Genomic DNA, 26,602 nt, shown 5'->3' on the forward strand with positions numbered 1-26,602 from the left:
GCAGGTCAATGTAATAAGTCAAAATGACGCAAGCAATTTATCAGTGTAATTGCTTTCCCTTGAATACTATGATCCCCCTTAAGTAACCATCGTATTTTTTTAAACTTCACAAGAAACATATTTATATGACTAGCAAAAATGTAATTTTCTCACACCATTAAAGTTTAGTTTTCTAGACACTTTATTGAAAGAAATCATGAGTTTTAACTGCTGAAGAAGAGCATTACATTTGCTTCTGAAAGGCATCCCAAAATGTTTTGCAAAATGATACCCATAAAATGATTAAACATCTGCTGAACTGTTACACATGTCCTCTTCACTGCCCACAATACCTTCCTCCCCTCATCTTCTTCAGTGCTGCCATGCACACTGGTGAGTGCCTACGCACAGAAGGGGGAAAGGCCAGCCAGGTTGCCTAGCGCACCTGGCCGACTTAGCTGATTGGCCCAATGCTGCACATTAATGTGCAAGACAAGAAACACTTAAATGTTACTGGCTGGTGATACTGACTAATACTGCAGCATATTTTCTTCAATATCATTCAACTGGCAAAAAAACCAAATGAATCAACATCAGCCAAAAATAAAAGAGCAGGCACTGAGTACTCAAAAAAAGTCAACCTCCATGAAATACTGTTACTACCTCATGACAGGATTCACAAAAGGAACAACATATACTGTTAATATGGGCTCTGTCTAGCACAGGACCAGAAAATGATAAACTGGCAAAATAGGAGATGCTAGGTTGTTGCCCACACATAGCCTTTACAGTGAGGAACATACGTATTTGAACACCCAACGATTTTGCAAGTTCTCCCACTTAGAAATCATGGAGGGGTCTGAAATTCACATTGTAGGTGCATTCCCACTGTGAGAGACAGCATTTAAAAATAAAATCAGGAAATCACATTGTATGATTTTTAAAGAATTTATTTGTATTGCACTGTTGCACATAAGTATTTGAACACCTGGCAATCAGCAAGAATTCTGGCTCTCAAAGACCTGTTACTTTGCCTTTAAAAAGTACACCTTTACTCCACTCATTAATATAAATTAGTCACACCTGTCTGAGCTCTTTAAAGACACCTGTCCACCTCACAGTCAGTCAGACTCCAACTACTACCATGGGCAAGACCAAAGAGCTGTCAAAAGACACCAGAGACAAAATTGTGGACCTTCACAAGGCTGGAAAGGGCTACAGGGCAATTGCCAAGCAGCTTGGTGAAAATAGATCAACTGTTGGAGTAATTGTTAGAAAATGGAAGAGGCTAAAGACGACTGTCAGTCTCCCTAGGACTGGGGCTCCATGCAAGATCTCACTTAGTGGTGTATCACTGATGATAAAAAAGGTGAGGAATCAGCCCAGAACTACAAGGGAGGAGCTGGTCAATGACATGAAAAGAGCTGTGACCACAGTTTCAAAGGTCACTGTCGGTAGAACACTACAGTGTCATGGTTTCAAATCATTCATTGCACGGAAGGTTCCCCTGCTCAAGTCATCACATGTCCAAGCCCATCTGAAGTTTGCCAATGACAATCTGGATGATCCAGAGGAGGCATGGGAGAAAGTCATGTGGTCAGATGAGACCAAAGTAGAACTTTTTGGTCTAAACTTCACTCACCGTGTTTGGAGAAAAAATAAGGATGAGTTGCATCCCAAGAACACCATCCCTACTGTGAAGCATGGGGACCCATGGGGAAGCATGACCCGAAGCACACAGCCAGGATAAGAAAGGAGTGGCTCTGTAAGAGGCATATCAAGGTTCTGGAGTGGCCTAGTCAGTCTCCAGACCTAAATCCAAAAGAAAATCTTGGGAGGGAGCTGAAACTCCGTGTTGCTCAGCGACAGCCCCGAAACATGACAGAACTAGAGGAGATCAGTGTGGAGGAGTGGGCCAAAATCCCTGTTGCAGTGTGTGCAAACCTGGTCAAGAACTACAGGAAACGTTTGACCTCTGTAATTGCAAACAAAGGCTTCTGTATCAAATATTAACACTGATTTTCTCAGGTGTTCAAATATTTATGTGCAGCAGTGCAATACAAATACATTCTTTAAAAATCATACAATGTGATTTCCTGAATTTTTTTTAAATGCTGTCTCTCACAGTGGGAATGCACCTACAATGTGAATTTCAGACCCCTCCACGATTTCTAAGAGGGAGAACTTGCAAAATCGCAGGGTGTTCAAATACTTTTGTTCCTTACTGTATAACCCTTGAGCAGGACTGGGACTGATACTGAATATTTTTGTACACAGAGACACTTGAAGATTAGCTTAGAGATGACAGAAGGTGCAAACACAGTTCAGAAGGTGTTATCTTGTAAATAACTGTTACTATAAAAATATTACAGCATTTCCAATGAGTCTTTATATAGATCTTTCAGTCTTCAGTTACTGACAGATGAATTTGTTTATGGCTGGTGTTTTGTGGGGTTAAGGCTTTTAGCTTCTGTTTTCTCTTTTACAAATCTATTATGTTCTTATTATCCGCCACTTAGAATTCATGAGCATTTGGATTATGCATAGCAGTAGAGTTATGGCATCCATAAAATTCAACACTAGGTTCAGTTTCTGGTTCAGAACTAGGTGCTTTGATGGTTAACATGGAACTTATAAGCTATGGGCTGAAAAAACAAACTATTAATGGAAGCTCATGTAACCTGCCAGTCTCACTTAGACGTATTTTACATTAAGAAGAACTCAGGAAGAGATGTACAACCTCAGACAACATGAAGATAAATTAAACAGTATTATTTTCTTACATATTCCAGTTTTTTTTTTTTTTACTGCAAAAGGCTGTTTTGTTTTTTATTGTACCAATTGTACCAAGTGCAAAGTGTTCAAGATGCAAAAAAATGGGCACAGCCAATTCTTTACACATTGCCTACTGCGTGGGTCATTGTGCAAAAAGCTGCAGGCATCTGCAGACTGCTTTTTGAATTTAGTTTGGCTTGTATTAGGCCACCCCAGATTTAAAGTGGGTTTGTGGAGGCATGCAGGTGTCCTGCCCTCCCACCCCTAACTTGTGCATCATTTGTGAACTCAGATCAGGGAGTGGATGGAGGCGCAGCCCGCATCAAGGCCCTGTACTAACTGTCTGCCTAAAGAATGGTGGTAAGGACAGGACTGGGATGCGTATCTGCGATACAACCCCATGGGGTGCAAGTGCTGTTAAATAAGCATTAAGGGGCATGCTCTTGTATCCCCCTCCCAGGTTGTAAATTACCCTAATGTGCTTTGTGCCTATCATAGTTTAAGTATAACTACTGGTTGTATGTTATTCATTAGGTCAATATAATTTATTAAATATATTGGCTCAGGTGTATGCTTATTCCAGAATTCAGTATAGTGATGGATTAAAAAATTACATTGGTTTCATCATGCATTCTTAGTGCTGGACAAATGTTGCTTGTAGCTGAGTACAATTACACTTTTCCAGTGTTCTGAGACCCTCTAGCTTAATAAGTGATCATTTTAATTTGTGGGAGCCATGGAGCTTGTTTATGGCATAATGAACTATGGTCTAAGGTAAAGTACTTTATGCAACTTTCAATTAAGCTGATGTATTGGTTTCTTTAATACAGAAGCATGCACATTTGTACCACTGTGAAATGGTGAGTGCTATTATGTTCATTGTATGCTGAAACATTGATAATTAATATTACAACTTACTTCAAAGTCAAGGTCAGAATATCTTGATTTTCTTCTCTGTCGTGCAGAAAGGGAAAAAAAAGAAATGAAGAATGGTATTAAAATTCTGATATAATTGCTTATCAGTAGAAAACTGAGAATTAAAAAGTTAATTTATCACATATAAAACATATTTTTTTTATAACAGTTCTAAATATATATGAGGGAAATGAGATGGAGCTGCTAAAAATAATCATAGTAAATACCAAATAGGAATCACTCACATTCACTCCTTTTTTAACTCTGTTTGTTTTTCGCTTAGAAAATGAAAAATGAATGCAAATCACACATAAAGGCTTTTTCATCTTTTTTCATACTTTTGGCTAAATTTATAAAACTGCAAAAATATCCATTAGAAAGAACTAATCTTCATATTTATAAATGATTGTAATGTATCTTTTTTCGTCATCCTAACACTCAAAAATATAACCATTAGTTTGGGACAAGGAATTTGTTGTATATTAAGTTACGGTATATAAAATGCTGTCATTTTATAAACACTGTGCAAATTTGCACCTGGGCAGTAAGTCATGGCAGTCCAAGATGACACGACCACAACTTTTAGGGCTCTGGCACACGGGGAGATTAGTCGCCCGCGACAAAACTCCCTGTTCGCGGGCGACTCTCCCCGAGTTGCCATCACCTGCCATCCCACCGGCGAAAATGTAAGTCGCCGGTGGGATGGCACACGCAGCGGCGCGATTTTGGGAAATCGCCGAAAAAGCCTCGCGAGGGAGGTGGTGGCAACTCTGGGAGATTAGTCGCCTGCGAACAGGGAGTTTTGTCGCGGGCGACTAATCTCCCTGTGTGCCAGAGCCCTAATGATGCACGACGAATGTTTGCACAGCAAATGTTTGCGGAAGTTTCGCGAAATAATTCACCAATGACAAAATGTGAAAATTCGCTGCAAATCCATGCCTGGCGAAAAATTTGGCTCATCACAAGTTGCTATGGGTTACTGCCCAAATGCAAATTTTCCCAGTGTTTATAATCTGCTGTTAACATTGAAGTTTGGTATTTTTAAAGCCTTTTTTATATTTTTCTATTAAATTTGTATCACTATACCTGAAATGTATTATTTTTCTAAAAAATTCAAATGCTTGCTTATTCATTGATAAGGAAAACTTGTTTAAAATATTTCTTCAAATGTCTCAAATTTGTTAGTTCAGAAATGATAACTTGAAAATCTGGAAAATTTTTAAATGAAAATATGGCTTGACTTTGATAAAAGTTTTACATTCAAGTTTACAGGTTTTTTGCACTTAATAAGTATCAGACATTAGAATTTTGTAAATTTTAGCACAAAAAAACTGGAATCATGAAAAAAAAATCGAATTCGAATGTTGATAAATCACCCCCTAAGTCATCATTCGTGGTAAATTTGATAACAGAATGGTCATGGGAATGCTTAAATGTCTACTTTTGAACAGGCATCATGCTGTAGTGCTTAAGAATGGCATGGGCATAATACAGCCAAAAATAAATGGAGCTCCAATTATTTGTGCAATACCTCATCTGAGGCAAGAGATACAGATGTCTCTGGTTATATTTATAAATGCTAATATGCAGAACTGCAATAGCATGATTTTACAAACATTCATTCTACCATACCTGCTTGTATGATTTAGGGGGGCAGGAAAGATGTGAATCATTAAAGAAGAACTAAAGTTGAAATAAGTATTAAGGTGGCCATACATGTTATAATTATAAAATCACGAAAGATTGTTCATCCACTCTACTATCTTCAAGACGTAAATCAGCAGATATGCAGGTAGAAACTAAAGAATTCTATCCCTATCTAATGATTCAGCATTGACGTTTGACAATGTTCGGGCTCAAAATTTTCAGTAATGCCCAATCAATGAGACAATCGGTAACCAAGGCTTTTGCCAATATCAGCCTTTTTTTCTTTCACCAACACAATGATTATCATACAATAATATTGGTGTGTGAATGTCTACAAATGAGACCTTTTATAACAGCTCGTAAGCAGTGAAGATCGCTGCCTGCAAAAATTCTCCCAGAAGCACCCCATTTCTTTCCTGTCGATTTGTAGCACATGCTCTGGGCTGCTGTAATGTATCTGAGCTTAAGGACTGACTTACAATATACTGTATACATATAAAATTTCCAATTCTCTAGGGATGCACTGAATCCTGGATTCAGTTTGGCCGAATACAAACCGTTTTTTTATCACGATTCAGATTCAGCCAATTTCAAGGGCCTGGCCAAACTGAATCAGAATCCTATATAATGTAAAAAATTTGCTAAGAACACTGATTTTTTTTTTCTCCGTGGTGGTTATTTCTGGCGGCACAGAGGGTTCACATTTGGTATTTGGCTGAAACCCTTGAGCAGGATTCGAGGATTTGGTTGAATACCAATTGAAGGCCCTACAGTTCTAAATGCAAGGCTAATTTCCAGACATTTCATTTCATTCATTCCTTATCAAATTACTGTTTTTCAAAGCTAGTAATCTGAATAAGATCAATTTAGAAAGATTCCAAATAGCATTTGTCCATTTTTTTTCAATAAATCCAAAAATGATTAAGGGTTGATCCCAATCGATTGATCCTTGATCATTTTCCCCAATTTAACATCACCACAGTGCACCTTGACACAGTCATAGCATTGATTTTAATGGAAAAAATAGATGAAGAGGTATATAAATGGAATGGCATAGTGAGCCATCTGCTTAATCTACTTAAATACATTATTAAAGAAGAACTAAAGCACAACAAAGATGTAGGCATGAAATACTATACATTATGCTTTTGGGTTTTTTACTAGCCCAAGGCACACACAGTATTAGGGATCTATGCCTCTGTATATCCTCTTTAGATTCCTATATTAATTTTTGCTGATTCCCAGCACATGCTCTGGGCAGCTGTAATACACCCACTATGAAGATGTGACCACTACTGCTTTAGGTTGTGATGGAACAAAGAAGAGCATCTCAGCTGCCACCATTAAAAAGTAGTATTCCACCAAAACTACCATTTGAAGGATGCATACACACACTTTTAAGAAGGGATTGTATAGCCTTTTAGGGTTGAACTCCTTTATCCTCATAGTCCAATTATGTCATAGCAGGTTTTTGTTGTTAGAAAAATCATATACCAACCTATCTGATGCACCTGTAATTGCTGCAAACATGTAGTCTGTAAATATTATTGCAACATCAGTACAGGTATTTGATCTATTATCACTTATCAAGATAGCTGCATAATATGGCAAAACCATTCCTGTAGTACCCTAACTAAACAAACCTTGAGTTTTGATTTGTTTGTTAACCGCACACAGCATTGCAAACAGCACTGTATATTTGACATTAAGTTAGCACAAATCCATATTGATAGCAAACTGATCCTATGTTAGCCTTAAGGCATGGTGCTTCACAATATGGAAACAACCCATTATCCAGAAAACCCAAGCATCTTGGATAATAATAAGCATCATACTTGTATCTTCATTTCAAGTAATTTTATAATTTGTGTTGTATCTAGAGCATTTGCATGACATTGTTGCAAAACATTTTCAAAAGCATCCTGTGACCTACAACCCGCATTTGCTAATAAGTGGCAACTGCAACACCTAATGGTTAAAAGGCTCTAGCAAGACTATTTGTTCTGCAGCCAATTTACATAAACATTGGTTGACATTTAAAGAGAAGCTGCATACCTATGACTCATGGCTCAGAGGACAAATAGGGCAGATGAATTGTGAACTTTCCTGTCTTGAAAATGGATCAGATAACAGTGCATGTAGGAGGAAGAAAAGGAATGAGAAAGAAAGAGAGAGTAGGAAAATTGAGCAACAAATGTTAATGATATAGTGAATGAGAAAGAACGGGTTAAAGGTCAGGAAGCACATATCAAAGTGCCAGTAGAAGAAACAGAAAAAACACAGGATATAGAGAATAATGTAAGATTAAATGTGTGAATGTGTATAAGGGGTCTGCATGTTTAAGAATTGACAGGGGCCTCTTGGGATACTAATATAGAGGGTGAAAACTAAAACTAAAATGACAGATACCAGGAAACATATGTGGAATATGTAAGCAGAAAGGTGAGAAGAACAGATTCATGTTCCAGGTTGATGGAGTGAAAAAATGAGCATGAACAGATTGTAGACAGGACAAAGAGAGAAGCATTCAAAGAGGTCCTTAGGTCATTGAATAACAATGGTATTGACAAAAGACAAGCTACATATAAAATTAGGTAACGCTTATCGACTATTTTTAGAATTCGCATAGGGAGAAGCTCTGGTGCAGAGTTTAGATCACTGAGCAGTGGCTAATTGGTTCTGGGCAATATTCCCTCTATGAATATATACGGTTATCCCACTGTGTAAAATAAGCAGAGCTAATAATGCTAATAATATTTATAATAATCAGACAGAATATGGAGGAATTGTCTGTACCTGAATGTGTGGCGTTTCCGACTAATGAAGTTGTGTTACACAGTTTATATTTCACGTTTAGTTATTTATAATGACATTTTTTTGTCATTGCCTAAAGCAAATGTAATTAATTGTGCAATTTATGCAGGTTTTATGAACTGCTGAGACTAATATTCTGAAAAAACATAACAATGTAACACTGTGGGCATGAGAGCAGAAAATTATACACAGTTTGGAATTATAAATTACATATATGTATAAAATGAATTAAGTACAATATTTATTTTCATTCATAATTAGAATCCAATAATGTACTCAATGAGTCTTAGGGCTGACTTCCTTCTTCTTTTCCTGCTTAAAACTTTTAAGGTTTTCTTATAAGTAGGTGATATGATATTGCTTAAATATCTTTAGGCAAGCTCCATAGTCTGTGAAGGTGCTTTTTCAGTCTTGGAAGAATGTTTCGGTAAAGAACTATGCACTTTTTTGCACAGTAGTTATAGGGGACATTCTTAGCTGTACAGCTCAAGGGTAAAAGGGAAGTCAACAATGGTCCCAAAGTCATCAAGAAAAAAGGAATATGTTATATTTACCTGGGTCTGTCTCAGCTCACAAAGCTATCTATATGGCACCTACCACCCAGCTTTGATGTTACCTATAAGACACCCATTTGTAATAGCTTTAGAACGTCATTCCACTCTGCTTCCCTCCGGTGACCAACTGACTCCTGTATACATTTCTTGTGACTGCTGTGCAAAGCCTTTAAGCTTTAAGAAAATAGCCCATCTAAGCCTTGAAAGGATGCTGTTGCAAATGATGAGGTATTATCAAGTTATAGTGATGGCTGCAGGGTGTGTGTGGATGCAGACAAAACATGCAGGGTGTACAGAAGTTACTCTGCTTTACTGTCCTTATGCTATGTTTCATACATGGTCATTACATTACTGGTTATACAGTAAATTAATAAATGACAGTGCTATTAATTAAAGCAGCAATGCACTTAACTGCATATAGAGCATAAACCCAGTAAATAGAGATAAGGATAACCCAGTAAATAGGCATGTTTTAATGCAGTGATCCCCAACCAGTGGTTCGTGAGCAACATGTTGCTCTCCAACCCCTTGGATGTTGCTCCCCGTGGCCTCAAAGCAGGTGCTTATTTTTGAATTCCTGGCTTTTTGGGCAAGTTTTGGTTGCATAAAAAACAAGTATAATGCCAAACAGAGCCTTCTGTAGGCTGCCAATCAACATAGGGGCTATTAAGTAGTCAATTATAGCTCTTATTTGCACCCCCAGGAACCTTTTTCATGCTTGTGTTCCTCCCCAACACTTTTTCCATTTAAATGTGGCTCACAGGTATAAAAGGTTGGGGATCCCTGTTTTAATGTGTTCTCCTATTGTTTTAATCACCATCATCATTATAAAAATAGAGCTATTTTGTTCATTAAATGCCCTAGATCACAAGTTTCTAAACATTTTGGCATCAAGCCCCTGTTTGTAGCCCTCTGCTTAGATCCATTTAATTTGTAGCATGTCTATAAAAAGGACAGCAACTTCCCTTAATGTTATCCAAATTGTGGTTGCGGTGGAGATTTATCAATGGTTGAGTTTGATTTTTTTTTCATGATTCAAGTTTTTTCAAGCTAAAAAAAACTTGAATTCGAGTTATGGTTCAAAAACTCGAAGTCAATGGGATTTGTCCTAGGCAAAGTCAAGCCATGTTGTCAATACAAGATATTAAAGTTTTTTAGTTTTATTCCAGTTTGTAAATGGAAACATTCAAGGTATTTAAGTTTTGTTAACTGCACACGTTTACCCCATTAGTAAATATGCAAGCATTTGATATGTGAGTTTATTCGATTTAGAAAAACAAACTCAAATTCACAAACTCGAAAATTGCTAAATAAGCTCTTAAGTCTGGCCCATAAAACATTTGAAACTACATATGAGTACTGAAGCTAGCCTGAAGCTATAAGCTACCATCAGAGACTTAAATATGTGGGGGGGATTTACTAAAACTCTAACATTTCTCATTTTTTTAAATTTTATTATTCTAATAAACTCGTTTCCATGAATGTCTGGCATTTACTAAAAAATCTGCAATGGAAAAGTCTGTGTGGGAAAAGTCACACAAAAAAATAAATCTGAAACTTCTTAGCTTTCTTAACTTTCATAGCAAAAGAAGGATCCTCCAGGGAAGGGATAGGCCATCTGTCATTAACTTCTATTGTCTGATTTGGATTTCATAATAAATCTTAGATTTTGTGAAAAAAAAAATCTGAATTTGTGGCTTTTAGAGCAAAAAAAATAAAATTCAAACAATAATAAATTAGTCCCATAGAAAAAAGATGGACAATCACTGGATACACAATCGAACCAAAGGGCCAAACAGATTACAAAATATTCTAAGGTTCAAATATAACCTTTGTACATGAGATTCCGACATTGTACCCCTGCAATGTTTTTCAGAAATATAAAAAAAATCCCTGTATCTACCAGGGGCCAATTATCTGCTAAATATTAAAGGGGCAGGATACCCCCGTGTTCAACGTTCAACAAGTAGGACTAGTGCTTAACACATTTTTGCCTATAGTTTTAATGGAAAAACAATTTTTAAATAGTTTTTGTTATTTTCTGAGCTAAACACGGGAAATAGAGCCCTTTATCAAGAGCTTTGCATCTTTAATTAAACTAACTCATTAATTAATGGTAATATAATATGTGTGAAATGAAGATAACAACCTGTTACTGATTACTGATATTTAAAAAGACGTGATTAATTTTTGGTTACTATACTAACTATAGCAAAGTGCAATGAGTAGGTGTAAAACATGATTTTTTAACCATTTTGACCCAGGAATCGATATTGATTGAGCATACCAACACCAGGGGCACAAAAGATTTGTAGATGTAGTGTATAGCACTTAAGTATGCCAAGTCACGGTGGTGGCCTGCAATGCAACAATGGGTATCCACTTGCCAACCCTTAAACTTGTGTCATTCCATAAAAGCAAAAGCAAGTGTGGGAATACGGAATTTAAAGCCTGTTAAGGCAAGAGGTAAGTACTGGGCTCTCTTGCACCCCACTGCTCAGCATTGCCGTGCCCAAGTATTACATGAAACTATAAAATAAGCATATAGCTTTGGCTCTTGCTTTGCCAATTATAATCAAGAACTTTTTCCTCAGTAATAAAACAGACACGGGCGCTTTGTCTCTGATATAGACACACTTTAAGAAAATAGCTTGACTGATTTTTTGCATTATGGAGCATAATTAGGACTGAGAACAATCACAGAGAGAATTGTTGCTTTAAAAGCTGACAAGGCGCAAGCCAATGGCCTAGCATGAATTCTTGCCAAGGTTTGTTTCATGTAGCTTTGCAATATCTGAAAATACTTTGCATTTTTTTTTTTTAATTCACATATCTTATTGTATTTTTGCAATATTTTGAATGACAATTAGCAGCTATAAAAGCCTGGATATTAAAAAAGTAATACAGGAGCTCTTAAGATTTTCTTTCTTACCCTTATGTAAATGTACCCACACATACATACAGTATATAGCAGCAGCCATCAAGAAGCTGGAAGCTCCAGCATCCCCAAAAAGCTGTCTATTAGAAGATACTGGGGATTAACGTTTATAGGTTTAAGACACAATTGTGGCGACAAAAAATCTGTAAATTATTGACATTTTTAGGATAATACCATCCCCTTTTTGCAAACAACCATATTCTATGAACCTGTATATGTGATTTTAAATGTAAAATTCCAATCCTAGAATAAGACAGAAAAAGAAGTTTTAATGAATATTGTATGTCACCGACCTCTAATGAGCTCATTGATATAGTTGAACCTGTTTCACTTCTTGATAGTCCTGCGCTGTCATCCAGCTCAGAAGCTATGAAGTTCTTTACTGCTGTGCGAGGTTCAAAAGAAAGGCTCTGCATGTGTTCTTGAGACACGAGATGCTGATCTAAATTTATACCAAATTGTTCCATTACAGCAGGATTCATGCTGAATTCAGGACTGACTTTGTAATGTAATAGTCTCTCATGAGGCAAAGTATCCATAGCAATGTTCATTTTATTTTCATCTTTCATTTGCATGTTGCCAGTACCTCTTGGCATAACAATATAGTCACTCTCCATCATTCGATCCTGGGAATGACCCATATCTGTATCCCCAGCCCTAAGAGTGTCATCTGTGCATAAGTACACAGTTCGTCGTAAATCACTGTTTTCTTTTTTCAGACACTGATCAGTAATGTCCCCCATACTCATGGGCATATGCAAACCAGAAGGTTGTTGGATAATCACTTTAGAAATGATGTTTCCTGGTAATGTTGAGTAGCTCATACCCTCTGGCTTTACTACTTTTTCATCTTCTTCATCATTTAGCGAAATCCTGGAAAGCGTCCCTGTTATTGTGGCAGCTCTGCAGGGGCCAATGTCCTTGTGCAAAACTGCAAATTAGAAATACTATTTTTACTCTTTAATTTCCATGCATCTTTTTTTTTTTATTCCCATAATACTTAGCACTAGAGCAGACTGATTGAGAAGCCGTTTTACTTCAGTTTATTAACATGCAATTGGACTTAGTTTGATCATATCTGACATTTAATCTTCTGTTTATAATTGACTTGTCTACACTGTTTATTCCAGGGACACAGCTTACTGTTTATACTTGTCCCCTTCCTGTGAAATTTATTAACATTTGAAAACTTCAAGCAAAGCAAATGATATTACGTAATTTAAACCATATATTAATACCTTTAAGATAAAGTCACGTGAACCAATTAAGGAAGTCAACCAAAATGGTACTATAGGCAGTTATGGAGCAAGGCACATACAGTAAGTCAGTGGTGACAATGGCACTCATTTGGGAAAATACTTGGCTGGGTCTACCCAGCAATAAATACCTTTTGGTTTTAGCTTATTCTGATCTGTGTAGAACCCAGTCTTACCATATATTTTGGTTGGTTTCCTTATAAGGAACTACTACGAATTAGTTAGGCTGCTGGAATTCTTGCCCAGTGCACAATACACCTAGCAATAAGACCAAGGTTACAGGATTCCAGGTGGCACTTGCAATGTCATATTGGGCAACTAAATACCTTAACATCTTATTGAAATCACTGAGAAGGCTTACTTTATTGTCTCTTTTCAATATTTTGATGGATTCTCTAATTGAACAAGCCATTGTGTTCTATTATTTTCATAGGTTATACTTGAAGTATATAAAATAATATGAATGAACCCCAATTAATGCATACAGTAAAGTACGTGCATAATCTCCTATGTAGTTTTTTGAAAATTTCCACCCCAACAGCATTTTGTTTTGTTTAAAATCCATTTTGAAAGCAAGAAACTAATGCAGTTTTTGAATTAGCATTTCAAGGCTGCTTTTGTGAAAGCACTATTCTCAGCTAACCATATATACATGTCATATTTGTGTGTTCACTGAAGCAAATAAATATCCTTGTTGGAGCAAAATTATTTTTCCTCTCGAGCTTCTGGTTTTAGAAGTCCCAAAATAGCTTAGGGAATTAAATTCTGTTCATGGCTAAGACTCTATTAAAACATCCAGTTTAAAGTGAACTCATAGAGAAGTATATAAAGTTAGGTGTCAGCATTTAAAATGTTGCCTGCAGAGTAAACTATAAAAGCAGAATATTATTTTAGGGCTCATGCAATCAAGTTGCAACTGCTGCTTTCAGGAACAACTTGTAGGAGACAGCAATTTGCACTCTGGTAGGTATACCCTGCTCCAATTATGTAAATGGTATGCCACTGGGTGGCCAATAGGCCTTCAGAACCATGCTCCATGCACACAGTATACTTGACCTTCCATCAAAACGCAGCAGTTACTGCACATTTGAATGCATTTCAATGGGGGCAAGGTAATGAGTACAGTTTGCACAGTATATGGACTAAGTGCAAGTGCCTAGTGAATGGTGACTTAAGGCAATTGGAAATTTTCCAATATTTTTGTGCTTGGTTTGTGTATATATCTATATATATATATATATATATATATATACACATCTATCTATCTATCTATCATCTATCTATCTATCTATCTATCTATCTATCTATCTATCTATCATCTATCTATCTATCTATCTATCTATCATCTATCTATCTATCTATCTATCTATCTATCTATCTATCATCTATCTATCTATCTATCTATCTATCTATCTATCATCTATCTAGCTATCATCTATCTATCATCTATCTATCTATCTATCTATCATCTATCTATGCAGAGAGAGAGGCAGCAAGTAGAGTAAAGCCTTGAAAGGGCTGCAGCATGCTTTGCTTGGTAGAAGCATTGAGCTCCAGCTATATACAGAGATAGTTCTACTTAGCTGCTGTTGGATTCCTTTAACACATCGTGGGTCCCCAGTGAGTGCCTCATTTTAGAGAAGGTATTGGAAGGCTCCAATGTGTGGCCCTCTGTGTGAGGACAGGTGTTGAATGTGTATCTATCTATCTATCTTTTATCAAACAGTATATTGCTTTATAAAACCTCTCATTCTAATGAGAATCAGTATTGCCATTGCCTATATTTCTCAGTTTTGATTCAGACCCTATGTAGTCAGTGGAGACAAGTTTCCCATAGATATTGTGGTTTTTCTAGAGGGGAGGTGAAAAGAATGCCTAAAGAGCCAGTTTAAAAAAGTTTGAAGCATTGGAAAGGTAACATATTTTCCAGTATGTTGTCTGTTTTCATTTTGCTACAGGATATTTTGGCAATAGTTCTATATTAACTGTAAACCAATAAAATGCTTATACATGATTTTTGTGAAGCATATTTTTTCAAAGTGACAAGTGCCATTTTACACCAGTTTTGAAAAATTACTACTCATGCTACCCATTTTTTCATCATCAGGGGAGCTAGTCCTCTCTGTTTGTAATCATAAACTTCTAGAGCTCTTACAGTGTTATATTGATTTTTTTCTTGATGCATGTTCTTACCTGACCGACAAGCAATGTCCACATCTTTTTCAAAGTCTGTCTGTTATTGAAAGAAATAGAAACACGGATATATCAGCAAGAATTATAGTGTAAAACTGGTGGGCATATGTGTCTTCAGAGTGTTTCTCCTATCCTTCTGCCAAGCAAATAAAATGGAATGCAAACTAAAATGCTCATAAACATTTTTCTACTGACATTAAATGTTATAATGATTTTAACTTATACCTTATCAACCTAACCTGTCCTAATCTAAGGTGTGAAGAAGATTCAGGCTCACAATTTTGGGTTAAGGATTCTAAAACCAAAGATAAAAGGAGGTAAATTAATAATTAAGATATCTGAAGCACTGGAGATTTGTATTAAGAGCAATGTTAGGGATCTTGCTGTGTACAGACCAATGTAATGCTATTTTGATAATATAAAAATGTTCCAATATACCTTTTAAGCACTGTTAAAAAAGACTGCCATAATATTGCTAATATTGCTCAATTTTAAACACAATGCCCCAAAAAACAGGGAATAAAATGTAGCAAAATTATGTGGAGTCGTCAGCATTGGGTGGTAACTATCAGACTCATAAAAATAGAGGACTTCTCTAAAATTATATCTAGTGCGACCTCTGAATCTACTCGTCACCTAACCATTGAGTTGTGGAATTGCAGTGTCAAACATATTGCAAGAATTTCTAGATAGTCTCACCATCTGCAGGACATAGAGGAAGTCCATCTGCAAAACTTTAATATAAAACCATACCCTGTGGGTTTGAAGGAGCAAGTGACCCAAAAGAGAGTTGAAGAGATCCCCATCTTGCTCCCTTAAGTCTGATAAGATTTGTGGGTTTAGTGTTTAGATGGTCAGGAAAGATAAATCCCTTTACTTGGTAATCACACCCTAGAAAGGGTCCATGGTGTTGACAACGCCCCCAAATACTCAACATTCCCTAAGCAGGAAGGATGGTTGGACAAACAATAAAAGATAAAACATTAACTGATCTTCACTGAAACAAGAGTTTTGTGTTTATTGGTTGCGCTGTCTTCCTTACGCAGGTAAGTCTCTTGGCTATATAAGCTTGCCTTCAGCTGTGCTTGAAGAACCTCTTAGATATTGTGTGTTTGTGTGTTCCTTGTTCTTAGTTTAGGGACCTTTTTTAAACGGATACTGACACCAGAAATAAAATTATTTTTAATCTATCATAACATTGTCTTTGCATGTTATTTAAAACTTTCCCATAAAAGTATGCTATGCTTTTACAATACCTATCTGATCCTCCATGTTCCTCTATAAGGGCTGCCATATTTGGGCAGCAGTTATCCGTTAGCATTAGAAGCTTTAACGGAAAGGTTAAGAAGGGACAGATAAATTGGCAAAACAGTCAGGCTTAGGAAGATTTACTTACAAAATCAGCCATATCAGTGAAAAGCAATCAATATGATCTATAGGAAACTTTTTATATACATTAATATTTTGAAGATAATTTTTAGTATCAGTATCACTTTAAGAAAGACAGATTTCATATCACATCGCCAACTGGGCCCTAACAAGCAAACATTTTGGCATTAATAGTTTTACATGTTTTGGATGTTTTGTTTTAATTGTATCCCCCTGTCTATCTTACTGTCAACACAGGTGAAGTTCAGTTGAATGCTCCCCCCAGAAACCATTCTATGTCACCTTGTGCCACAGAACCTCTCAAGCTTGCTCTCCTCAGCACAGGGCTATAAAACCTAGATATTGCTAGGTAGAGGGTAGGTTCACAGTACAGTTAATTTAAGGTGGTAATGGCAGTTTCTTATATTTTGTTTTCTAAAAAGCTCATCGGCAGTAGAGGACTTGGAAAGGTTGCTTTGCTAACATAAATGGATTAAATGGGTACTCTACCTCAATTTTTTTAGCATAATAAAATGGTAGTTATAAGACACTTTTTAATATATATTGCATGTGTATTAACAATTTTCTAATTGCAGGTATTAGAATGTTTCCAATACATTAGGATTAGAAAGGAACAAATTAATGCATTCTTTGTTATCAATTATAGCAGTGGTCCCCAACCAGTGGCTCATGAGCAACATGTTGCTCTCCAACCCCTTGGATGTTGCTCGCAGTGGCCTCAAAGCAGGGGCTTATTTTTAAATTTCTGGTAAGGAGGCAAGTTTTGGTTGCAAAAAACCAGAAGTACTGCCAAACAGAGCCTTATGTAGGCTTCCAGTCCATATAGGGGCTATTAAATAGCCAATAAAAGCCCTTATTTGGCACCCCCAGGAACATGTTTCATGCTTGTGTTGCTCCCCAAGTCTATTTACATTTCAGTGTGGCTCACAAGAAAAAAAGGTTGGGGATCCCTGAAATATAGTTACATGTAATTCTAAAAACACTGGGAATGATTAATAACTATATATTGGAAAGTTGCTTAGAATTACATTTAATTTACATCCACTTTGAGGCTCTACAAAGCAGAATTAAGCTCCTTTTGTTTAAAGGCATGCAAAAGACTAGTGCCTGAATTATATTATAATAATAATGAAAAAAAAGTGCAACATATATTTAATCACTCTACACTGTTTTGAACTAAGGCATTGTACATCCATATATAGAAGCTGTGGAAGTAACAATTATTATATCGATATATCTGTTTATAATTATAGAAATGCCACATTCCTAATATTCCACTTGAAAAATGAGTATCCTTTCATCATACCGTATCATGCTTTGAAACAAAATAGGTTGCATGCTGCGGTATTTTAGCTTAGTTAAAAAAATGACTATTTTCATTGCTCAATGAGTAACAGTGTTGCTTTCATAGGCTATGATATAAGTATGATAACAGGGTTTAAGCAAATGAAATGTCTGTGCTTGCAAAATTTACTACAACATTTATCTAAAAGACAGAGGTGATGGCTTTCAAAAGGTATTAAGCATGCTGCGGCATCGAGAGCACACTATGTCATACAAGATAAATATTATTAATCAAGCCAGGTCACCATACAAGAAATTTCTTATTAAATCTTTCAGCTGATACACACAGTACTATAAATATCATTTTAATTACACTGCAATAAGAGCTCACATTTATATAAGGCTTGAAACCATTGTTCAAGGGTATAACAGTATATCTTTTTATGTATAATTCTCCCTTGTTTTAGAAAATAAACAGCATTTCACACTAGCTTCGTTGTATGAAAGTGGTAATTGCTAAGAGGACAAAAATTGCTTTTAATTTAGATTACAAATGACTCCAAAGGTATCATCTAAAAACATCAGTAGATTAAGGTTGGTAGTTTATGTGATACATAAACAACGATAACTTCTGTAAAACAAATTTTAAATGCTAAAATACAGTAATCCCTCTTTATACTGCCTCCTTTTTACTCACTTACTGGTAAATCCAATCACCAAATGTGCATTCAATTTTATAAGTTTAGTTACCTTTTCTGTATGATGACAAAATCTTTTTAATTACATCATTGATGTGTATTTTAAAAATTATAGCTAGTCCTTTTGTCATTTAAAAAATGTACATTTTGATTCCCAATATCACTTAGATTAAGACATCATTCTTTTATAGTCGACACACAGACCCCATATATAACAATCACATCTACAACACCAACAGTTTTGCTAACATACCTTTATGGAACAAACAAACAATAGCACATGGAATTCATACTATAGTTACATATAGTATAGTAACAGTTATTCAATATAGAGCAACAATTATACATTCTGTTTCACAATATAGTACAGCGCGCCTTCAGCCTAAATTTGTATTTGTCTGCATAACTGTCACTGCTGTCACTGTCAATTGACACTAAAGTTCTTTATTTATTAAAATGCTCAAGTAGGACAGTAGCAAGTGTAATACAATAAAGTATCTAAGAGTCCTATTTTGAAGTTTATTATCTTAAATAATACGTAAGTAGATATAATCCATTATGTCAGCAGTAATCAACAGCTTACTCTTAACATTATACAATTTTTTCATATTGCTGAAATACCCTGTCCTCATGATCCACCCAGCAATATGCCTTACTAGTTGCCTCTCCTTTTTTCAACTTTGAAAAGAAGGACAGTAGTACTGAAAGACATGCTTTTATGGACCACCATAATATAGTATTGTTATTGTTACCTTTTTGAAATATTTTGGAGATTTTGCCTCCCTTACTTCTACTCTGTGGGGTTGAAGATGAATCTGGAGATACATTTTTATTATTTCTATCCAGTAAATATTTAGAAATGACAGCTTTCAAAAAATGTTACTTCTCATTATATTAGAAAAATATTTTAGTGAATGGATTTAGTTGATAATTAATTTCTACACCTAAATTCTGTACTTGGACTTTCTTAACATCATACATTTTGTTCTATTTTGTTAGTGTTTATGGTAGGTTGCTACCCCAATAAAGTATGTGACTCTTAATTCAGGACTGCATTATTTTAAACTGGCATTAAACAAACCAGCACTATTGTGGCATTTTGGAAATGCTAGAAAATGCATTTACTGACCTCACATGTTTGATAAATGAATTTGCGCTTAAAATATCATCATTTGGATGCTATTCAAAAAACCTGAGTACTGAAGGTATAAGACAAGGGGTATATTAAAGGAGGATGTCATATTTTTCTGTTCCAGAGGAAATGTCAAAAATGCTCACTGAATGTATAAATATTCATGCACTCATTTATCACACAAAAGGTAAGGAAGTAAGGCTTAGGTATACACACAAATTAGTTACCATGTACTGGCAAGTAGAAAGAAAGTGAAATACTTTATTTTGCAAAGCACTTCCAAAGTATAAGTGGTGTTTTACCTTAACTTGTTAATGAAGGATCAGTTACAAATGGGTTATCAAGTCCAAACTTATCCTGTTGGAATAAAGTTTGGACAGGGACCTTTTTGATTATAACCATGTATTGTACAGTACTGCAGAATATGTTGGTGCTTTACAAATACATGTTAATAATAAGAATAATAATACACTGATATTTCTATACAGCTTGCAAGAAAACATGTATGAAGGAAAGGTGCCAACAACAGCAACAGGCTGAGTTCACAGAAAGCAATAGGTGTATGGAGACAACATCCTGTGCCCTGTGTTACTGATGCTATATATATATACCTGTCTGTAGCTTCACATATAATTAATTATGTGCTTTCTTCTTCTGACTCTTTCCAACTTTTGAATGGGGGCCACTGACTCCAACCAAAAATCTACTGCTTTGTGTGGCAACAATTATGTTGCTATTGTTACTTTTTATTATCTTTCTACTCAGGTCCTCTCCTATAAGTCTTTCATTTAAACCACTTCCTGGTTGCTAAGGTAATTTGAACCCTAGCCACCAGATAACTGCTGAAATTCCAAACTGGAGAGTTGCTGAATAAAAAGTGAGATAATTAAAAAAACACAAATAATTAAAAATGAAGACCAATTGCAAATTATCTCAGAATATTACTCTCTACACAACACTAAAAGTGAACTCAAAGGTGAACAACCCCTTTAATTAAAAGCTGTAGCATACTTTAAAAGAGATGTCATGAAAACTACACAGCAGCTACACAGCACAGAGTATGTACAGTAAATCAGCAGAAAAGAAGATGGGGAGCTAATGGGGCATCTTCATGGGCACAGATCGTCCCTGGTAAAGGGCTGTTATTACCTTGGACTGGTACAGAAGCCCAAAACATAAAAGTACAACATTTCTGCCCTATTTCTTTAGTCAGGCTTTAGTTCTCCTTTAACTATGTTATAATGATACAGATAGTCTTGAACATATATATTTTATCTGGTCCGTGCATGTGAGAATAATAATTTCAGTTTCTGTTAAACTCACAATTATGCTCAACCAGCTGCAAATATTCAATGCAGTTGTAAAGTAGAACAAGATTAAGATCTAGGCTGGGCAAAGGTTATCTATATCAAAACCACAAATACTAGCATTATATACTGTCAATGGAGCATATTTGTCTAGATTTAAGTAGGTCATGACAGAATAGATGAATCACTGCTATTTATAACTATGTGAGCTGACCATAGGAATGATTCTGTAACTGCATGAAGGGACAGGAGATATCATCAGGAGTCAACAATGGTTTTTATATAAGGTAAACTTTCTTTTATGACTCTCTCCCAGAAGTTAAATTGTATCTCTTTTTAATTGATTATAGAGAGGCTACAATTTTTATTTTGTTATATTATAAAGTGTTTAATATTTATTAATTCTTTCTTCTAGTTACCCAATTTTTTTTCCTGACAATTACAAAAATTACGTTTGATTTTTTTGGAAGCATTAACTGTAGTAATTTTGCATTCTGATAGCTTTGTGGAGGAAATTTGCCATTTAAATACTCAATAGGTTTTGTCATTTATTGTAACCTTGCTAATGTATTCAAAACAGGTCTTGATTCTATGCATAACTTTAAAAGAGCAATTGAAATGGAATGCTTAATATAGCATTCAATTTATTTGTTGACTATAAAGCCAAAGCAGATGGTTTGGGGCACCATGAAAGCATTGGTTCATGTTTGATGATTCCTACAAATACAGATCTTTATTTTGATTTACCTGTAATTCATTAATTTGCTTCAAAATACAAATAATAAAAATAGGATGGCTCTTTTTTTTTGCAAATGATATTGCAAATTGTTAAGCCCCATTAATTTAAATTGTGCTAATATTTATGTTTGGGGGATAATAATTTAGTGGGGTATTTAAGTTCAGTGATGTTGCTAAAATCCAACACACTCCTTCTTATCAGAGAGACAGTATGGCTCATTTGTGCACCCAGGCAAAGTGAGTAAAAAAAAAAAAGATGCGCTTTAAATGTTGCATCTGGGTTTGTGCAAATATCTACAGGCCTCTGTGCTTCATTTCAGAGAGTTTGTGCATAAAATTGATTGTGGCCTGTGTTAGGCCATGCTTGAGGGGCACATAGGGAGAGGGAGGCATATTGGCTGCTCTAAACAGGCGGTAAGGCTGGAGTGTGCCTCCTGATGTTGTTCTTTTCAGGGAGCACCAAATTATTTGTTCTGCACTCCCTGCAAATTTGCTAGCACACGCTTGGACAGAAGTGCTCTTTGAATGAGTGCCAAGGGGTGTGCGCTTGCACCCCTTAGTGCTCCTTTATTTAGTGTTTTTGCACTTGCGCCCAGGAGCTTTCTGAATGAGACCTTATGGCTATAGATGAAACTTACTCATGTGAGTGTCACAGAAATATTATTATGTCATTTAATAAGTTATTTGTACCAGCATATTTGCTTTAGAAGATATGGCAGAGGTTGTCTTTCAATCCAATGTGTATTTAAGAGATACAAAGTGGCTGCTATGGTTATATAAATTGTATTATTTTAGCATACTCTTGTAAAAATTATTTCCAAAGTAAAGTATTTCTATCAAACATTTACTTTGTACAGTATACAGTAAGTAGTGATGAGAAGACATGGTGATGAGAAGGACATAGTAAAATCTTTTGCATAAATCAGTGAATAATTGGGATTCATTACAAAATAACACATTTGCTGAAGAGCCATCAATTTTTCCTTCCCATTCGTTGGTTGTTTTTGTATTAGTGGTTCCTTCTAAAACAATTTGTTATAGTCAATGCATTACCCAATTACCCCAGGGCTTGTGGATGAAGAGCTCTGCTAATACTTAATCAGCATTCCCATAGTCAAAATGTATAATTAGTTTTTAATCTGGTTTAGCTGCTAATATAATGATTAAAAAGTAATTGCAATATGTGATACAATGCTTTAAAAGGATAGATGGTAACCTTATAAGTTATCATTTGTACTTTTGTTCATTCCGGACCAGGGCACTTTCTTAAAGGGTTTTGTATCTTCTTTGTGTGGGTTTTCTACATACCCTTTCGTTTTCGTATAAACATACATCATACTTATATAAAATATAAACACTGATAATACTAAATTACACACTTCATGACAATGAAAAAAATAACTTCCTTCCCAGAAATACTATATTGGAGTGAGAGGCTGAGCTTTGAAACAGTTTACCCTGTGCTAGAATGTTACCCCACCAAACATCATGTTTGCTAATAAGAAATACTGTACTATACTGGTTAGGTCCAATAAGGGTGAATGTGGTCTGTATCTTGGATTTGATAGGCTTTTTCTCAAGCTTTTCTTGTTGAATCCAAATTAGAAATAAGCTACAGTAAGTAGACAGTCCACTATAAATCCTAGATAGCAATGCAAGTGAGAAATTCCTTATAAATTATAAAAACGTATATGTAGGCGGAAATGTGTTGAGAAGTGATAAGTTAAAGGCTTTCTCCTGAGTGAAACCAACTTATATTGTGAATGAATACAAGGAATATAAGTTAGATCAAGATAAAAAAGGCTCTGATCTGCTACAGTTAATTACCATTTGGTACACAGAATCTTTTTTTTAACTATACTCATAACAAAAAAGGAAGAAAAAAAGACAGTTACTCATGAATGCATACTATTAGTAACAGTAGTAGTACCACAATATATTGCTAGAAATACAGGCTATTAGGCAATAATAAACTTTAGCAAATCTAACCATGATTTGTGCATGTCCATTTGGAAAAGAACTGGAGGAATCTGCATTTATTGGATCTTGGCAATTTCTCAGTCGACATCTAAAAGCATCCTGGACCTGTAATAGAGAAATAAAGAATACAAATATGATTATTATTACTGTCTCAATACATAGATTTATAGATTCATATATTGTTGAATATTGTGAACTACTCAATAGTCATTTACAATTATAGGAAAACACTGTAATTTAGGACTTGCTAAAAGTCAAATAAAATGTAAGTTTGTCACACTAAACACCTATGTATAGACCCACAAATATAGAAAGAATTAACGTGTGAGAAAAAGCCCAAAGAACTCTAATATATTAGGTAATTTTATATAAAATAATGTTTTGTAAAAGTGGGGGAATATAAAGGTAAAATCTTTCATACCATCAAATATCTCATAAAATGCAAATTGAGTGTGAGTTATTGCAAATAATCTAATGCTGCTTTGCCGAGAGGCAAGATTATAGTTCCAAACGCATAAGCGAAGCATTCAGTGAATAAATGTGTAGTGTGTCTTAAGCAGGATTGCAGAGAAGATGATGTTCCATTTCTTGATTTCAGTAATTTTGCATATGATGAATTCCTCCAAGATATTAGAGTCTATAAACAAAGTGCCTGGCCTTTTTTAGCTGCTCAGACTATTGGGTTTACCCAAGGACTGTTATTATCAGTTAATATTTGGCAGAAAATGTGTATGCAATGGAATAAAATAAGACAAATTCAGCTATGCAGGATAAAACCTTAATCAATTTGTTGACAAATTCAGCTATGATCACCTATTAAATAAATCAAGACTTGATCCACATTTCTAAAGCCCAAAGTGCAACACTGCGCCTATAGCCATACACCCAAACCGCCAAGTTGCAAATGAAAGTTCAACTGAAGTTACACTCTTCTTATGCAAAATTTTACATTATTTTCCTACTGAAATGCATGACATACAGCAAACTGGTTCACTTTATGACAGTACCAAACAAGATACCACAGCAACACAATCTATTGAGTTTTGTAAGGAACCTGCTATGACTGAAGTTAAATAACCCATAAACTGGTGATGTATTCACTTATGCCGCAAGATTTGTCTGACGTGAATGTAGAACCTTCCAGCTACTCCTGGTTGCATTGATTGCTCATTTTGATTAGTATAATGTTTAAGTGGTAGGCTACAGGATATTAAACAAAGGGCAAATTACCGGAGTGAAAAAAATCACATTCATTATTAAGAACTGTAATAAGAGAAAATTAGGTTTTTATGTAAATTTTGACGTTTTTTCCCACTTACTTATCCTGTTCATCAGAGAAAGAGCGAGAGGGAGAGCAGGACGTGACTTGTGGATGCAGCCAACACTGTAATTGTCAAGAATGTAATGTGTTCCTCAGGGAATATACAAGCTAAATCATTTTAGGTTGTATACAGTTATTGCTAGGGCACTGAATACTTTTATTAATAGCTCCTATGCTGTCACCAACCTTCTTTATTGCCTACACCGGAAAGCATTGTGTTGGCCCTGGTGCGGGTACATGCAGTGGATATCAGCAAAGAAACACAAGAATTCCATTTCAAAGCCGATATCTGCCACATGTGCCTGCTCCAAGGCCGACACAACAGTTCATGGTGCAGGCAAGGAAGAATGCTGGTGACAGCATAGGGGCTGATTATCATGATGCGTTTTTGCTTCCTATAATGTTCTCTTATGCAATGGACCTTTTCCCTTTGATCGCATTGATTTCTGAACATAAAATTGTGACACACAATTGGCAGACAGGGACTGTGTTTGCAGAAGCTGAGTTGCCAGCTGGGAAAATTCATATGCACTATTTTTATTTGGGGTCTGTACATCCCACATACTTTGGTAAATCTATGCTAATTGAGCATTAATCTATTCAGTAGAATATGGAGTTCATATTCAGAGTGTTTTATTCTTGTAAAAAAAATTGATAAGACATTTTTGTCAAATTGCAATAATTTTAGGCAATTTTCAAAAATGTCATTAAAAAAACACTAACATTACAAATATTACAGTACAAGACATAGTTCTGAAGGCAGTTTGCTTTCTACAAATAAATACTTCACTATGTACTGGTTCCCTTTGTCTCTATTTTATCAAAAAAAGATACAATATAGATGTGACTGCTGAGGTCAGCAGGTTTGCACCTACAGGGAGAACAACCTTAGTGAGAAGGAGGTTCCAGGGCAGACAGTTGCAAAGAGCATACCTTGCATTCAGCATAGGAAAGCGGTAATTTGTTAGCGGTTTTATTACATCACAGCAAGCTGTTGCCACTCCCATTCAGCAACTACTTGACATGCCTCTACGAGAAAGGCTTCTAATAGTCTGTAATATTATTTATTTTATTTTAAAAAGTAAGCATTTTTGGTAAACAAATATATTTGAGAATATTATTATCGTCACCATATCTGTCCATCTGGATGATTTGATTTTTACAACTGTTCCCCTTTAATAGTTTTTAAAATGAAATAACCTTTAGAGGAGTACAGATAGATAAACCAGCAAACTCTGTGCAGATAAAAAGCAGTCAGTTGCTATAGCAGCCACAACACAATATATTTATTCTTAAGTGAAGGATAAATTGGCACAAAAAAGAAAAACAAAGTGTCATTCTTGCAAATGTATGATACTGCAACACAAAACACAAAACAATTGCTTATTTTTATGCACTATGAAATCTACACAAGCAACAAAACACATAACACAGTGCTTAAAAAAATCAAATCAACAGTAGACCAGAGGCAAAAAATCCAACAGGTTTTCTTGTCAAAGCAGCAGCAGCATGGCTAACGAAGACCTGGCCACCATAAAACTGCTCCTGATTAATAGCAAATATCAGTCACCCTGTCACTTACCAAGTTAAAACATTAATTTCACATGTGTAATCTGCTGCAAGCACAGATTCCAGCCAGGTCCTGCATTCTTGACCCAATAATCATTAGGATCACGCAGCTC

The 26,602-nt window shown here is 35.6% G+C and overlaps 1 protein-coding gene across 4 annotated transcripts in view; it reads right to left on the reverse strand.

The window, feature by feature from the left end:
- The window catches only part of adgrb3 (adhesion G protein-coupled receptor B3), a 475,647-nt gene that overhangs the window by 12,369 nt on the left and 436,676 nt on the right, over positions 1 to 26,602 (reverse strand). For 3 of the 4 annotated variants that reach the window (XM_004914501.4, XM_002936321.5, XM_031902268.1), the window contains 4 exons: positions 23,609 to 23,704; positions 15,072 to 15,111; positions 11,916 to 12,553; positions 3,673 to 3,708 (listed from right to left, as the gene is read on the reverse strand). In XM_004914501.4, coding sequence (XP_004914558.1) covers positions 3,673 to 3,708; positions 11,916 to 12,553; positions 15,072 to 15,111; positions 23,609 to 23,704 — 810 coding nt within the window. The remainder of the gene's footprint in view (positions 1 to 3,672; positions 3,709 to 11,915; positions 12,554 to 15,071; positions 15,112 to 23,608; positions 23,705 to 26,602) is intronic. The other variant, XM_012963496.3, reaches the window with a different exon arrangement.

The sequence above is a fragment of the Xenopus tropicalis genome, chromosome 5, assembly GCF_000004195.4.
Source record: "Xenopus tropicalis strain Nigerian chromosome 5, UCB_Xtro_10.0, whole genome shotgun sequence".
NCBI lineage: Eukaryota > Metazoa > Chordata > Amphibia > Anura > Pipidae > Xenopus > Xenopus tropicalis.